The 18,481-nt window shown below is 36.5% G+C and overlaps 1 protein-coding gene across 1 annotated transcript in view; it reads right to left on the bottom strand.

Annotated features, from left to right (window-relative positions):
* Nucleotides 1-18,481, bottom strand: part of C2CD6 (C2 calcium dependent domain containing 6) — a 99,509-nt gene that overhangs the window by 38,238 nt on the left and 42,790 nt on the right. The window contains exon 13 of the mRNA XM_066233025.1: nucleotides 11,248-11,538. Coding sequence (XP_066089122.1) covers nucleotides 11,248-11,538 — 291 coding nt within the window. The remainder of the gene's footprint in view (nucleotides 1-11,247; nucleotides 11,539-18,481) is intronic.

Here is an 18,481-nt window from a genome sequence, read left to right as displayed (position 1 = left end):
TATTACATTTGGTCCCAAAGTTCTTCTATGGTTAGAAGAATCCAAAAGATATTAGAACGGAAGTTTTATAGAAATCATATTATGGTTACCCAGGTATCCCAGTCTCCTGTGATGTCCTATTACTACTGAATATTATTCCAATGGTTACTTTTTCTTCTAGGATAAATAATAATTTAGGTCTACTTTCAATTTTTCCTGATATTTAAAGTATTAGTTCTGAAACTGACATCCTATGTTTCACAATAGCTTCCTGTACCCCACTATGTTCTTAAAATTGTTATCATTGTATAGAACATGTATAAATACATATGTAGAGATGTGTAAATATAAATTCATATATGGCTAAACCATTAATTTCCTTTTTTAAAATTTATTTACTGATTTAAGTGAGGGGGGAGAAAGAGAGAGAGAGAGAGAGAGAGAGAGAGAGAGAAACATTGATCTGTTCCTGTATATGCCCTGACCAAGGATCAAACTGGCAACCTCTGCACTTCAGGATAATGCTCTAACCAACTGAGCTATCTGGCCAGGGCAAAACCATTGATTTCTATTTATTTTTATTTTACCACATTCAACTGTTTAAAATAAGCCAAATCTCCTTTTGGGTACTTTATTCTAAAAATACACTTCTCTACAAATTGTAGTTACAAAATTGTCATGGGATATAAAGTTCAGCACAGGGAATATAGTCAACAATATTGTAATAACTATGTATGGTCTCAGGAGGGTATCTAAATTACGAGGGGGATAACTTTGTAAATTATATAATTGTCTAACCATGATGCTGTACACCTGAAACTAATAAAAAATAATACTAAATGTCAACTGTAATTGAAAAATAAAACTTAAAAAATAATAAAATAAAAATATACTTCTCAATTATACTTTCATTGATACTTTTCCTTATAAGTCCTTAATTGGAGAACACTCTCTACAATCCAAGGATGCTTGCACATTACAAAGAAATGTGTTTGCTTGCTCAGGTTTAATGTCAGGTGTTCTAGTTATCTGATTTTCTCTTCATTTAGATTACATTAATGCAGTCCCCTCTGGATGAATATTCAGTCTCTACACAGTTATGAATGTTACAATTGTTAAATACTGAAACATTTCTGTACTGTTTGACTGGTGGTGGCACAGTGGATAGAGCATCAATCTGGGATGCTGACATCCCAGGTTTGAAACCCTGGGTTGCCAGCATGAGCATGGGATCATCGACATGATCCCATGGTTGCTGGCTTGAGCCCAAAGGTCGCTGATGTGAAGCCCAAAGTTACTGGTCTGAGCCCAAGGTCACTGGCCTGAGCAAGGGGTCACTGGTCTGGCTTGAGCCCAGTCAAGGCACATATGAAAAAGCAATCAATGAACAACTAAAAGTGCTGCAACCAGGAGTTGATACTTCTCATCTCTCTCTTGCTGTCTTTCTCTCTCCAAAACAAACAAATAAACAAACAAAAACATTTTTGTACTAATTTGCCAAAAGTTGCTACCTAAAAATGTTCAAGTATCCACCTTGCATTCATTGCCCTGACTATTTTGAGTCTCTTGGGGCTCTCCAATTTCTTTCAACCCTACTATGGCACAGTAGGAAAGCTCCAGAACTCTGATCCAACAGTATTGTCTGATTTGATTGTTCCATGCTCATGCTGTACTAGTTGTTAAATATTTTGATTATCACCTTTGGGTTTACTGATGTGTTGAATATGTTTTCATAATGATATCAGTGAAGAACTTCTTGATTTAGATAAACCTCTTCACTAGATAGATCTACAGGGTAGCCAAAATGTTTGTACACACAGATAAATATAATAAATGGTCTAGTAACATGATAGTACATAAAAATAAATATTATCTAAGAATTTAAGGCCACCTATATTTTGCTTTGTTTGATTTCCCACTAATATTGTGATTCCATAGATTTTTCATGCCAGTTATCACAAAATATAATGGTTTGATTTACATTATGAAAGAGTCTGGATAATCATTGTTTTATATGAGTTTATGTTTTCAATTTCACTGAACATTTGAAAATTACAACTATATATACACATACAAATAATAACTTACCAGAACTATTAGGGGTATTTAAATATTCACTCGATGTGTTAACGAAACTCTGAAATAAAAACAGACCACAGAAAGTTAATAGAAACAATAATTTAATATCAATATGAAATTTAAACTTAGCATTATTGATGACTAAATAATAATAAGATGAGATCCAATGTTACCATTTGATTTTTATCTCACATAAGGAAAAAAATTTATTTACAATTTAACCAGTGGAACTGGAGGTAGTGAAATAACTTGCATGGCTGAAACATTATATTAGTAAGCTGTTGATATAGGAAATCTCAAGCATAAAAAACAAACAAATAAACAAAAAAACCCCACATGATATTACTTTGTATGTCATTGACCTCTTCTTATTCTCTCTAAACCCTACAGGAAAAAACTAATAACTTGAAAGATAAAATAAATATAAGATTAATATTAAAAAAGCATAAATCAAAAGAGAAGGGAGAAGTGACATTATAGAAAAGGGGTAGCAGGGTGCTCAAAGAATTGGTCCCTCTGCCTAAACAAGTATAAATTGTCAAAAACTGACAGATAAATTATTTCAAACTCCACAATCTTAATACAGAACTTACAGCAACCAGGGGACTGGTTAATTTTTAAAAAACAGATAAATTTTGGTGATTTAAGAAATGCATTAAGTCATTATCTGGCTACTGAGATAACAGAAGAGAGACTTCAGTGACTGACCAGAAATGACAAGGAATACAGTCTTTGCAAAAAAAAAAAAAATAGTTTGGAAAAGTCACAAAAGAAATAAATGACAGGCCCTGGCCAGTTGGCTCAGCGGTAGAGCGTCGGCCTAGCGTGCGGAGGACCCAGGTTCGATTCCCGGCCAGGGCACACAGGAGAAGCGCCCATTTGCTTCTCCACCCCTCCGCCGCGCCTTCCTCTCTGACTCTCTCTTCCCCTCCCACAGCCAAGGCTCCATTGAAGCAAAGATGGCCCGGGCGCTGGGGATGGCTCCTTGGCCTCTGCCTCAGGCGCTAGAGTGGCTCTGGTCGCAACATGGCAACGTCCAGGATGGGCAGAGCATCGCCCCCTGGTGGGCAGAGCGTCGCCCCTGGTGGGCGTGCCGGGTGGATCCCGGTCGGGCGCATGCGGGAGTCTATCTGACTATCTCTCCCTGTTTCCAGCTTCAGAAAAATGCAAAAAAAAAAAAAAAAGAAATAAATGACAGCACCCCTCAAAAATCAACAATAGTAACCCCTGAAGAAGGAGGATAATCTAAGTTCTAGAGTTACATTATAATATTTAAAATGCCCAATTTCTATAAAAAATTATTAGGCATACAAAGAAACAGAAAATATGGCCCATTCACAGAAAAATAAAAATAGAAAAACCCCTGAGAAAGTCCATGCATTGGACTTACTAGACAAAGATTTTAAAACAACTTTAAATATGCTCAATGAGCCTAAAAGAATCATGGACAAAGAACTAAACAACAATAATATAATGTATGAACAACTTTTAAATAAAGAGATAAAAATTATAAAAAGAAATCAAATTGAAATTCTGAATCAGGAAGTACCATAATTGAAATGAGAAAATTACTCAAGGAGTTTGAGAGCACATGGAACGAGATGATAAAATCAGTGAATTAAAGATAGGAGACTGATGGCCCTGGCCAGCTGACTCAGTGAATAGAGTGTCAGCTCAGCATGAGGACATTCTGGGTTCAATTTCTGGTCAGGGCACACAGGAGAAACGACCATCTGCTTCTCCACCCCTTCTCCTTCTCTCTCTCTCTCTTTTCCCCTCCCACAGCTATGACTCAAATGGTTTGAGCAAGTCGGCCCCAGGCACTGAGGATGGGTCCATGGCCTTGCCTCAGGCACTGAAATAGCTCAGATTCTGAAATAGCTCAGCCCCAGATGCGCTGAGCATTGTTGTCCTGTAGGAGGCTTGTCAGGTGGATTCCAGTTGGGGAACATGTGGGAATCTATCTCTCAGCCTCCCTGCCTCTCACTTCATTAAAAAAAAAATGCATTATAAACATCCATGTCAAGATAATAATTTGAGTTTTTACAAAGCTTCTGTAAAATGAGTAGAGATATATAAAGAAAAAAGAAAAATCTGTATGCCTACCAGAAAACTGAGAAACTTACTAGAGTTAGGGCAGGAATTAGAACCTCTCTAAAATGGTTCAACTAAAGAGGCTTTAAGATAAACAAAAGGGTGTGTAGAGATAAGAAACCAAAAAGGGAAGTTGAGGGCAACAGTGAGAAGATGTTACCACTCCAGCCAGAGCCCTTTGTTAGCTGGAATCATGCAGGTCAAACCACCCAACAGTAGCTAGCTGACCATGGGAAGGAAAAGGAAAATTCATTGCCAGAATCAAAGCACCAAAACAGGAAGACAGTAGGACAGTAAACCCCTACCGTTCTTTCCCCTCTCACCCTCCAATGTCTTGCCAGGACCTAACTAGAAGTCAGCTAGAAAAAGAGTCTGGTGAGGCAGTCCATAGGAGTCATCACCTTGGGGCAAAAAACAGGACAAAAAAGGTGGACAAAAAATAGAGGTGAGGATGGGATGAAAAATAATAAGCACAGGTACTATAAAGAGTCTAAAAAGTGTTTCCATAAGATATAGCCAGATGAAAACAGATTGAAGGGCTAACCAATCAACCCGTAACTTACAGTATTCAAGTACAATCCTGACTTGAGAGAAAGTGAACAGAACCCTCTACACCTCAGTGGAAACACATTTCTACAGGTTCATAGCACCAGCATTCAGTCTAGGGTGCCCAGCTAAGTAAAGGAATGCTGGCCTAATGGATATGGAAATAGTCTGAAATTCAGTAATGTTCCCTGGTATGTGTTGCTACAGTGGTATATTGGTTCCTATTCTTCAGAAGCAAAGGAAAGCCTAATGCAGAGACATTAAAATGACGGAAAATATAAAATGCTTTCTTTCCCTTTGTCTGACACCAAAAGATTTAAGTGAACAATCTCTGATAGAATCCATCTCAGATACTGATGGACAAAAATCCTTCCAAAGAAAAGTATGACCAAAGATAAAAATGATTAGAAATTTTAAAATTATCTATTTTAAAAGAGGGTCTATGTTGATCAATTGGAAAAGTTTCCTTTATCCCAAATATCATAAAAACTCTTTTTTTATCTTTATTTTATGGTCTCAATTAGTTTTAAAAATTCATTACATCTATGAAAAGAAAACATATAGATTAGAAAAACTTCTAGGCCAAAAAAAAAATATTTGAATTAAAAAAGATAGTGGAGCCTGACCAGTGATAGCACAGTAAATGAAGTGTTGACCTGGGACACTGAGGACCCAGGTTCGAAATCCTATCATTGCAGGCTTGAGTGTGGACTCACTGGCTTTAGCAGAGGTGCACCGGCTTGAGCCCAGGTTCACCAGCTTGAGTGCAGGGTTGCTGGCTCAGGCATGGGATCATCAACATGACCCCATGGTCAATGGTTTGAGCCCAAGGTTGCTGATTTGAGCAAGGAATCACTGGCTTGGCTGGAGCCTCCCAGTCAATGCATGTATGAGAAGCAATCAAAGAACAACTAAAGTGACGTATCTATGAGTTGATGCTTCTCATCTCTTTCCCTCCCCTTCTCTCTCTCGCATGTGCAAAAAATAAAATAAAAGTGTATAAAAAATTATAAGGTGCATTTCACATGCATGACTTGGGTTGATTCAACCTTCAGAGTTAGCAAAGACAAAGAGTTCAGGAGATCATGGCATATTTCCCATCTGTAGATCAGTCACTATTCAATGATTAAAATGTGGTAAATGGAATTCATAGCTTAGTGAAGGCAATTACATTTAAATGGATAAACAGAAGATTAATGATACTGCATATATCACTTCCTGAGAAGATGTGGGGGAAAAGCATCCCATTAGAGAGGAGTATAATGGTGGGGCTACTTCTAATCGATTACATAATAACCACTCCCCATACTATCTTGTTACTGACAGAACCAGAATTTTTTTCTTTTAACAGTAATATATACAGTTTAAAATTCTCCTTTGAAACTCGAGGTAGTCACGTGACCTAATTCTGTTCAATGAGACACAAAACCCACTGGGAGGATTATTGGGTAAACTGTTTCTTTCTAAAAATAAAAGGAGACAAGTACAAAAGAAGTACTTGATTGTTCTACCCCCATATTCTTTCACCTGCCTTGCTTTATATATGATGCTAGGACTGAAGCAACATCTTGTAATCATGAAGTGATGAATCATGAGCATAGAAAAAGAGAAAAGATAAGAGCAAGCTAGGTTCCTAGATCCTTGGTTACACTGTTAAGCCACTGAACCAAAGCCCCAAATCCTCACCTGATGACTTCATTAGTCTGGGTCCAATGGCATTGAGAACTAAAATGTGGTTCTGAGGGCAAGATCACAAGGTGTGGCTGTAAGAACTGTTGCTAAGACCTCAAACAAATTTACGGTGGTACCTCACAGACCAACTCAGCTAGACAAAAAGTACTCTAAGTATGATAGGGTGAACTCTAAGATCTCTGTGCAACAGGAGAGCTTCTACCATTTTTAAGGATATTGATTTACAGAACCTTGACTATCAGCCAAAGGTATACAGGAGCCTGTCTTCAAGATACTTAGAGGTGTAACATTTTGGCTGGGATCATAATTTGATACATAGGAAGCTCACAACATCTTTAAGTCATAGCATCTTGGACTGAAAAAAAATAGAGACAATTAACCCTTTGAATAGTGAGTTTTTTCATGCTTGCTGACCCCCAGGAGTGAGGTTTTTTTTCAAAAAATGATATTAGTTCCAGTTTTATTAACTTAAAATCATGTTGGTTTGCTAGCCAATTTATAAAAACAAGAACATACATGTGCCTTTTTAAAAATACTGCCTTACACATTTTTAAAATAAAAATTTTTGTTACTATTGTATTCTGGATGGTCAGAAGGCATGAGGATGTACATGAATGTTTGTACTACTAAAGGGTTAAAAATGAAAAGAGGGTTTGAACTCTGAGCTTTCTACAGACAAACGTGAACTGCAAAGCAACTCAATTACAAATATAAGCTTGGTTTTTTTTGTTTTTGTTTTTTTTACAGAGACAGAGAGAGTCAGAGAGAGGGATAGACAGGGACAGACAGACAGGAACAGAGAGATGAGAAGCATCAATCATTAGTTTTTCGTTGCACATTGTGACACCTTAGTTGTTCATTGATTGCTTTCTCAAATGTGCCTTGACCGCGGGGTTACAGCCGGCCGAGTAACTCCTTGCTCGAGCCAACGACCTTGGGCCTAAGCTCGTGAGCTTTTGCTCAAACCAGATGAGCCCGCGCTCAAGCTGGCGACCTCGGGGTCTTGAACCTGGTTCCTTGGCATCCCAGTCCAACACTCTATCCACTGCGCCACTGCCTGGTCAGGCTATAAGCTTGTTCTTATAAAAAATAAAAAAATATTCAGAGGGTAAAGCCAAGCCCCAAAGGAGCTTGAGTGACTATGGCCCAGTGCTTACTACATGCCTCACTTTCCTTTCCTCCATCTTCAGAATATTCCAGTTTTCCTGATCCTGACTCACTTTTGTATGGAGATAACTGGTATCTTCTATACACAGGTCTTGAATTTGAGAAAAACCATACTCAGGAAATCTCATTCACCTGGACCTCAAACCTAAGCTTGATGCAGTAAGAGCATGAGACTAAGGATCTTGGAAGTGGAGTAAGCATATTTTATATGTGGGATGGACATGACTTACTTGGAGCTAGAGATAGTTAATCTGAGGTGGTCTTTAATCTCCAAATATGACCCCCTGAAAACAACACCTTTGAAGACTCATACCCTTATGTAGTCCCTCCTCCTACTGAATAAAGGCTGAGCCTGGCTGAGACTTACTTTAACTAACAGATTGCAGGAGAAGTGACTCTGTGCTAGTCCAAAGCCTAAGTCTTAAGTACATTGGAAGCCCCATAAGAAGTTCAGTTGGCCTGCTAGAAAAACCACATAAATAGACTACATGAGTAGGCCAAATAGAGAGGGAGAGGAATAATCCCTAAGATTAAGATTACATGGGCAGAGAGAGAGAGAGAGAGAGAGAGAAGGAGGGAAAGAGATCAAAACAGATGTCCATATATTCTAAGTGAGCCAAAGACTTACAGTTATTCCCATCAAAAAGAAAGTCATAAAAGGAGTCATTATGAGTGTCCCAGCCCAATCCAACTCCTAGATGACTACAGGATGAGCCAACATCAAACGGAACAAATCAGCTTCCCAGTTAAGGGCAGTCAACCCATAAAATCTTGTGAGATAATGATTATTTTAAGCCACTAAGTTTTGGAGTGGTTTGTTATGCAGAAATAAATATCTCAGCCCTGGCCGGTTGACTCAGTGGTAGAGCATCAGCCTGGCATGCAGAAGTCCAGGGTTCGATTCCTGGCCAGGGCACACAGGAGAAGCGCCCATCTGCTTCTCCACCCCTCCCCCTCTCCTTCCTCTCTGTCTCTCTCTTCCCCTCCCGCAGCCGAGGCTCCATTGGAGCAAAGATGGCCCAGGCGCTGAGGATGGCTCTGTGGCCTCTGCCTCAGGCGCTAGAATGGCTCTGGTTGCGACAGAGCAACGCTCCCTGATGGGCGTGCCGGGTGGATCCCGGTCGGGCCCATGCGGGAGTCTGTCTGACTGCTTCCCCGTTTCCAGCTTCAGAAAAATACAAAATAAATAAATAAATAAATAAATATCTCACTTTTAAAATCAAAACTAAATATGTTGGAAGTCAGACTTAATAAAGAAATTAAAAGGCAAACTACAAGCTATGAAAAAATATTGCCATGAATATACAAATAATTAATATACTTATAAGAAAAAGACCTCATAAAACCCATATTATAAAGATAGACTTTATAAAAACCTTAAAGACCTTATAAAAAAAACTTAACATTACCAAGTACTTATTAGAAAAAAATGGACAAAGGAGATAATATGTCTACTTGATGGAGAATAAAAATAGCTAATAGCATGAAAAAGTTGTAGTCATTATTTGAAAGACCATTAATACTCAAATATCACTGGTGAGAATGTAAAATGGCACAATCTGTAGAGCAATCTGTCAGCATGCCATTTCTATGAATAGATGAGGACATAATAACAGATCCAAATAAATGGTTAAGTAAAAATATTAATTTCAAACTTAATGTCCAACAATATGGCCAATATAACAAGTGTTCAAAAGAATTAATATTAGATATTCTTCATCTTACAAATTTTTAAGAAAATTCAGGTTGCACGCTTATAATGCCAACTTTTTTTCTTTTTCTTTTTTTTTAAGTGAGAGGGTAGAAGATTCAGAGATAGACTACCACATACGCCTTGACTGGGATTCACTCAGCAATCCCCATTTGGGGCCGATGCTCTGTCCATCTGGAGCCATGCTCATAATCGAGCTATTTTTAGTGCCTGAAGTGGAGGCTCCATGGAGCCATCCTCAGTGCTTGGGGCAGATGCACTCAAATCAATAGAGCCATGGCTGTGGAAGGGGAAAAAAAAAGAGCGAGAAGAAGGGGTGGGGGTAGAAGCAGATCCCCTTTCCTGTGTGCCCTGACCAGGAATTGAATCCAGGACTTCCACATGCCAGGTTAACACTCTACCATTAAGCCAACCAGCCAGGGCCTTATAATGCCAACTTTAAAAGAGCACAATATAAAAATAACAATATAAAATTATATATTTTGATTCAAGTTTTTAAAAATAAAAGGTATACATAACAAAGACTAAAAGAAAATAAAATTATTAAATGTGTCAATAGAATTATAACTACTTTAATTTTCTCTTTTATATTTCTATTTTTTATAATGACTATATCATTTCCACATTCAGTAAAAACCAGAATGTTATTCTTTTTAAGTTACATTGGTTGATCTAGGTAATGAAGAATAATCCCCCAACTAGAGATTTTTAATAAAATTATATCTTTTTGAATTTGGTAGGGAACTTAAAAATGACCTGGTGTGATCTGTCATTCAACGGAAGAGGAAATAGGCCTAGAGATTTAGGGGTCCATGCTTGTTGAAGTATTTAGAGGCAGAGCCTTATTTAGAATTCAGATTGTTTATCCACTGAAAAATACACATTTTACATATTAACTACTACTTATAACAGTAATTCAAATAAGATGTAAAGATCCAGATAGAATAACTGTCATTTTGAGAAAGGCTTTACCCTATTGTACCTTTAAATTTACATTCAGATAATTCTTATTTTAAATTATAAATCAGATAATTCTTTTTTTTTTTTTTTTTTTTTTGAGACAGAGAGAGAGAGTCAGAGAGAGGGATAGACAGGGACAGACAGACAGGAACGGAGAGATGAGAAGCATCAATCTTCAGTTTTTCGTTGCAACACCTTAGTTGTTCATTTATTGCTTTCTATATGTGCCTTGACCGTGGACCTTCAGCAGACCGAGTAGCCCCTTGCTTGAGCCAGTGACCTTGGGCTCAAGCTGGTGAGCTTTTGCTCAAACCAGATGAGCCCACTCTCAAACTGGCGACCTCGAGGTCTCGAACCTGGATCTTCCGCATCCCAGTTCGATGATCTATCCACTGCACCACCACCTGGTCAGGCCAGATAATTCTTATTTTAAATTGTGAAATTATTTATACCAGGGAGAACATATGTGATTTTCTATTATATAATAGTTTTATTAAAATTTCCACTGAAATAACTTCCCAGACTTTTAAATTTTCTTTGAATTTATATTTTGTTATTATTGTTACACTTTCAGCTGAATTTTACACCAACTCATTAGACTAACTTGTATTACCAGCATCTCTGATCACTTTGCTTTTCCTTAAGGGGTTTTTCCCCCTCCTTTGATGAGTATAAATAAGGTAGGAATATTTAATATACTTAGACACACTTTCACTTGGAGACATTTGAATGTATTTTCAATTTATTTGTATTTAATTTGTTATTGTAAATGAATTAATTTTGTTTTTTCCTTGTCTTATACTTCTAATATGAGAGCAGATACCTTTAGTTCAAGGTCTTCTTTTGGATCTTGGCTTTGAAAGCTACCTTTTCATTTTGAATCTGGGTTAACTAAGTTTGTGCTCTTCCTTCTAGCTAAGCTTAGATTGCTCCTCTGTCACCCATTTTCTGTTGAAGATGAATCTAAGTCCTTCCTCCTTATTCTACTTGGAATTATTAGGGGTACTTTTCAACGTTACCTCTGATGAAGATGAGTGTGATTTTAAAATTCCTGGGTATTCAGCTTTTGACTTGACTTTCGGTTGAAAGTGTTCATTATCCAGTTTTCTGTCTGCCACGGCTTCCAGATGGTGTTCCTCTAACGGTACTGTTTTGTCTCCTTCTGTTATTGTCAGGGTAGGAATAGTGGGCAATGGAGTATCTCTTTGTTTTGTTGATTCGTCACTTTTAGGAGAAATAGCATTTAAATTATCTTCATCCACCTGGTTCGAAGTTGGTAGAGTCAGGCCTTTTTTATCATTATCCAGTAACTAGAAAATATATCAATAAAACAAGCTGCTGAAGTCACTACTGATTAGAAAATATTTAAAACAAAACTTAACTAAGAATCATTTGTACCCTTATCCTTTATTATAAGAAGTTAATATCAATATTTGTAAATTATTACAGTCTTTATTAAAAGAGTTAAGCAATTTTCCACTTGCCTGAGTCCATAAGATGATCAAACTACTTTATAAATCAGTGGTTCTCATATATTAAGATTTTATAAATCAGCAACATTTCAAAAAAGAAGATTGAAGCATCTAACATTTTACTGCAATACTATTACCAATATGTCATAAAATGAAGAGTATTTTAATAGCAAATAGCACATGTCAAAAAAATCACAGCTATATCACAAAAGAAATTTTAATAACAAAATAGTACAAAGAATGGTATTTTATAATGAAGAACAGACTGTTAAAGTAAATAAATTTAGCTGCCTGAAACATTTTCTATATTATCTTTTTTTCCCTTTCTCCTTGGGCTGGGGAAAACAGTATATAACTGATTCTTCAAATGGCATTTGGGAGACAAAGACCCAGGGATGGAAATCATTAAATCCCATTTGTCAAGTAATATAGAAGAATCTTTTATTCTTTATTGGTTTGCATAGGGATTCACTACTTTATGAGACATACCTTCTGTAAAATTAGATAAGAAGCAAATAATATCATGTGACCCCCATTTTTACTTATTTCTATTATGAAATATAAATTCTTATTCCATAGCGAAAAAGTAAAGAATATGGTTAGGTCTGTGACATCCATTTCTAAGATCACTGTGCAGAACTTTACGGTTTGGGTTTTTTTTTTACCTTGTTTTCCCTTCTCTTGATCAACACCTTTTGTCCCCTATCTTCATACATATTTTTTTTATGTTAGAAGATTTTTTAAATATTAATGAAAAAAATATTAAATAATACCTGACAGAAAACATTAAACTGTTATTTAAGATATTCCCATACTGGTTTTTATTGCTTTATATTTTTATTAAATTTTAAATTTTATTATGTTAACATGGATTCAAGTGTCCCACAAAATATAACACCCTTATCCCCAACCACATGCCCACTGTTTCACCTTCTTTGTCCCCCTTCTTCTAATTCCCTTTCTCCCTTCCCTCTGGGATCTGCTGTCCTGTTATCTATATTTATGTTATGTATATATAATTTCACTAATCCCTTCACCTTCTCTGATCCCATCACCTCATCCCTCTTCCCTTTGACAGCTGTCACTCTGCTCCCTGTGACCCTATCTCTGCCTCTATTCCATTCCTCAGTTCACTGTGTTCATTAGATGCCACATGTAAGTGAGATCATATGATATTTGTCTTTCTCTGCCTGGCTTATTTCACTTAGCATAATAATCTCCAGGTCCATCCATACCATCACTGAAGGTAAAATTTCCTTCTTTTTCATGGCCATGTATTATTCCACTGTGCATATGTACAATACCACAGCTTTTTTATCTACTCGTCCACTGATGGACACTTGGGGTGTTTCCAGATCTTGGTTATTGTAAATAATGCTGCAATAAACATGGGGGTGCATATCTTCTTTTGAATTAGTGTTTTGAGATTCTTAGGATATATTCCTAAAAGTGGAATAGCTGGGTCAAAAGGCAGTTCCATTTTTAATTTTTTGAGGAACCCCCATACTGTTTTCCACAGTGGCTGCACAAGTCTGCATTCCCACCAGCAGTGCAGGGGTGTTCCCTTTTCTCCACACCCTCACCAGCACTTGTGTGTTGATTTGTTAATGATTGCTATTCTGACTGGTGTGAGATGGTATCTCATTGTGGTTTTAATTTGCATTTCTCTGATGATTAGTGACATTGAACATTTTTTCAGGTCTGTTGACCATCTGTATGTCCTCGTTGAAGAAGTGTTTATTCAGTTCCTTTGCCCATTTTTTAATTGGATTGTCTACCTTTCTGGTGCCTAGTTTTAGAAGTTCCTTATAAATTTTTATTATTAACCCCTTATCAGACGTATTGGCAAATACGTTCTCCCATTGTGTAGGTTGTCTTTTTATTGTTAATGGTGTCTTGCTGTGCAAAGCTTTTTAGTTTGATATAGTCTAATTTGTTTATTTTGTCCTTTATTTCACTTGTCTGTGAAGATATATCTGCAAAAATTTGCTACGAGAGATATCGGAGAGTTTACCGCCTTTTTTCCTTCCAAGATGTTTATGGTTTTGAGACTCACATTTAAGTCTTTTATCCTTTTTTAGTTTATTTTTGTGAATGGTGTAAGTTGGTGGTCTAGTTTCATTTTTTTGCATGTACCTGTCCAGTTTTCCCAACACCGTTTATTAGAGACTGTCGTTACTCCATTGTATACTCTTGCCTCCTTTGTCAAATATCAATTGGCCTTAAAGGCGTGGGTTTATTTCTGGGTTCTCTGTTCTGTTCCATTGATCTGTATGCCTGTTCTTATGCCAATACCAAGCTGTTTTGATTATAATGGCCTTGTAATATAACTTGATATCAAGAAGTGTGATACTTCCCTCTTTATTCTTCATTTTCAAGATTCCTGAGGTTTATCTGGATTCTTTTCTGGTTCCATATACATTTTTGGAATATTCGTTCTATAACTTTGAAGTATGCCATTTGTATTTTAGTAGAAATTGCATTGAATCTATAGATTACTTTGGGTAGTATAGACATTTTAAGGATGTTTATTCTTTCTATCCATGAACACGGTATATGCTTCCACTTGTTTATATCTTCCTTGATTTCTTCTTTCAATGTCTAATAATTTTCGAGTACAAGTCTTTTTCATCCTTGGTTAAATTTAGTCCTTGGTACTTTTTTTGTTGTTGCAATAGTGAAGGGGATTGTTTCCTTAATTTCTCTTTCTGAAAGTTTATTGATAGTGTATAAAAATGCTACTGATTTCTGAATATTAATTTTATAGCCTGCCACCTTGCCAAATTCATTTATCAGGTCTAGTAGGGTTTTTTTTGACAGACTTTAGGGTTGTCTATGTACAGTATCATGTCTCAGCAAATAATGACAGTTTTACTTCTTCTTTTCCAATTTGGATGCCTTTTATTTCTTCTTGTCTGATAGCTGTGGCTATGACTTCCAGAACCATGTTGAATAAGAGTGCTGAAAGGGGACACCTCTGTCTGGCTCCTGATTTTAATGAGATTGCTTTTAATTTTTGCTTATTGTGTATGATGATGGCTGTAAGTCTATCATAGATGGCCTTTATTATGTTAAGGGATGTTCCCTGTATTCTTTACTGAATTTTGATCATAAATAGGTGTTGGATTTTGTCAAATATTTTTTTCTGCATCTATTGATATAATCATGTGGTTTTTCTCCTTCCTTTTGTTTATGTGATGAGTCACATTAATTGATTTGAGTATATTGTATCAGTCTTGCCTCCCCAGAATAAATCCCACTTGATCATGATGTATGATCTTTTTCATGTATTGCTGGATCTGGTTTGCTAATATTTTGCTGAGAATTTTATCATCGATGTTCATCAGGGATGTTGGCCTATAGTTTTCTTTGTAGTGTCTTTACCTGGTTTTGAAATGAGGATAATTCTTGCCTTATAAAATGAGCTTGGAAGTCTTCCCTCTTCGTGAATTTTTTGAAATAGCTTGAGAAAGATAAGTGTTAGTTCTTCTTGGAATGTTTGGTAAAATTCATCTGTGAAGCCATCAGGTCTAGGACTGTTGTTTGCTGGGAGTTTTTTGATAACTGTTTCAATTTCATTTGTTGTAATCAGTCTGATTAGGTTTTGTGATTCTTCCAGATTAAGTTTTGGAAGGTTGTATGTTTCTAGGAATTTATTCACTTTGCCTAGGTTGCCCAATTTCTTGACATATAGATCTTCATAGTACTTTCTTACAATGCTTTGTATTTATGCGGTATCAGTTGTTACTTCTCCACTTTCATTTCTAATTTTATTTATTTGGGTCCTCTCTTTTTTCTTAATGAGTCTGGTTAAAGGTTTGTCAATCTTGTTTACCTTTTCAAAGAACCAGCTCTTGGTTTCATTGATATTTTGTTGTTTTTTTTTAGCCTCTATGTCATTTATTTCCACTCTGATCTTTATTATTTTCTTCTTTCTGCTTCCTCTGGGTTTTATTTGTTGTTCTTTTTCCAGTTCTTTTTTTTCCCAATCTTTTTTAAAATTTTTTTATTTAATAAATAAATTTTTATTAATTTTAATGGGGTGACATCAATAAATCAGGGTACATATATTCAAAGAAAACATGTCCAGGTTATCTTGTCATTCAATTATGTTGCATACCCATCACCCAAAGTCAGATTGTCCTCCGGCACCTTCTATCTAGTTTTCTTTGTGCCCCTCCCCCTCCCCCTCCCCTCCAGTTCTTTTAAGTGCAGTGTTAGGTTGTTTGAGATTTTTCTTGCTTCTTCAGGTATTTCTGTAATGCCTGTATATTCTGTAATGAAACCTTTGTTCTTAGGACCGCTTGTGCTGTGTCCCATAGTTTTGAGGTTGTTATATGTTCATTTTCATTTGTTTCCAGGAAATTTTTTATTTCTTTCTTGATCTCATTGTTAACCCATTAATTATTTAATAATATGCTATTTAGCCTCCAAGTGTTTAAATGTTTTCCAATTTTTCTATTGTAGTTGATTTCTAGTTTGATATCATGATCACAGAAGACACTTAATATGATTTCAATCTTCTTAAATTTATTGAGACTTGTTCTGTGTCATAACATGTGGTCTACCCTAGAATATGCACCATGAGCACTTGAAAAGAATGTATATTCTGCTGTTTTGAGGGAAAGGGTCTGAAGACATCAATTTAATCCAGTTGATCTAATGTGTCATTTAAGGCCACTGTTTCTTTGTTAGTTTTCTATCTGGGGGATCTATCCATTGATGTTAGTGGAGTATTAAAATCCCCTGTCATTATAGTATTGCTATCAATCTCACCCTTTATGTCCATCAAAATCTGCTTAATATATTTAGGTGCTCTTATATTAGGTGCATATCTACAATGGTTATAGCTTCCTGTTGGATTGCTCCCTTTATTATTTAGTGTTCTTCTTCATCCCTTACTATAGCCTTTGTTTTAAAGGCTATTTTGTCAGATATAAGTATTGCTATCTTAGCTTTTTATTTCATTTCCATTTGTATGAAATATTTTTTTTCCATCCCTTCACTTTTATTCTATGTGTATCTTTTGTTCTGAGGTGGGTCTCTTGTAGACAGCATATGTATGGGTCCTGTTTTCTTATCCATACAGTTACCCTATGTCTTTTGATTGGGCATTTAATCTATTTACATTTAATGTTATTATTGATATGTACTTATTTCTTGCCATTTTAATCTTTAAATCTACAATCCTCTTTCTCTCAATTTATTTTTTCCTTTGCTCTTTTTATAGCAGGCCTCTTAACATTTCTTGCATTACTCGTTTGGTTGTAATGAATTCCTTGAGTCATTTTTTGGCTGGGAAGCTTTTTATTTCTCCTTCAATCTTAAATGATAGCCTTGCTGGGTAAAGAAGTCTTGATTGTAGGTTCTTGCTTTACATCACTTTGAATATTTCTTGCCAATCCCTTCTGGCCTCAAGTGTTCCTGTTGAGAAGTCAGATGTCATCCTTATGGGGGCTCCTCTGTAGGTAATTAACTGCTTTTCTCTTGCAGCTTTTAGTATTCTTTCTTTGTCACTTAACTTTGGCATTTTAATTATAATGTTTCTTGGTGTAGGCCTCCTTGGGTTCCTCTTTAATGGGACTCTCTGTGTTTCTTGAACTTGTGTTAGTTTTTCCTTCATCAGTTTAGGGAATTTTTCAGCTATGATTTCTTCAGACAGGTTCTTTATTGTGTTAGTTCTCTTCTCCTTCAGGAACTCTATAATGTGGATGTTGTTTCTCTTCATGTTGTTGAAGAGGTCTGAGTTTCCTCAGTTTTTTTGAGCCTCTTTTCTTTTTGCTGCTCTGCTTCTTTACTTTTATTTATCTTGTCCTTTAAATCACTGATTCAATCCTCTCCTTCATCCAGCCTGCTATCGATTCCTTCTAGTGCAGTCTTCATTTCTGATATTATACTATTTGTCCTTTCTGGCTGGTTCTTTTTTGTTATTTCAATGTCCTTTTTGATGCTTGCTATCTTTTTGTTTAAGTTCTCATTGTGACCATCCATTGTTGCTCTTATATCCTTGAGCATCTTTAAAATTATTATTTTAAACTCTGCATCTGGTAGTTTGATTACTTCTATTTTATTTAGTTCTCTTTCTGGGAATTTCTCTTGTTGATTCATTTGGGTCATATTTCTTTGCCCATTTTGTCTTTGTATTAGATGGTGTCTTTATAAGGAAGATGGGCTTGATGGTACCAACCTTTAGGCCACCTGATGTTTTTACTCTAGGAATGCTTCTTGAGGGTAGAATTTACCCTCTTGTTGTGCGTATTAAATGCAGTTGGTCCTTTTGTGGGTGCAGTTATCCCTTCAGGCTGGCTGGTTCTAAGGGTCAACCATGATCATGTGTATTAGACACTGTTCTGTGTCTGTCCTGTTGGGCATATTTATTCTCCAGTGTCTGGTGCCTACTGGACTCCTCCTCTGGGCATGCTGCTTGTGTAGCTAGCTAAGCCTAGTGTTGGTGCTATCTTCCACCCACTACTGGTTGTGTTGGTTCTAGGTCTTCCTGGGTTGGCATCAACCATTGTTTGTAACCTGCCATGATCTACCTGTCTGGACCTACTGCTTTGTTTGCTGTTTGTGTCTGTGTTTTCTGTGCCTGGGTAGTATGGGAGGGGCCAACTTGTATAGAAGGATCAGCTTCCTTCTGCTTGGAGATGATAGCAGCTCCATAAAAGCCCCAAGCTCCATAAGATTTGCCTCCACTTTTCAGCTACTCCACCTCCTCTTGCAGCTGCTTGTATTTTCCAGTCTTCTGTAGAAATACTGAGTATGGGCTAAGACTGGTCAT

Source organism: Saccopteryx bilineata, chromosome 5, assembly GCF_036850765.1.
Source record: "Saccopteryx bilineata isolate mSacBil1 chromosome 5, mSacBil1_pri_phased_curated, whole genome shotgun sequence".
Classification (NCBI taxonomy): Eukaryota; Metazoa; Chordata; class Mammalia; order Chiroptera; family Emballonuridae; genus Saccopteryx; species Saccopteryx bilineata.
Note: the sequence above shows the minus strand (reverse complement) of the source record. Positions and strands in the feature narration are given on the sequence as shown.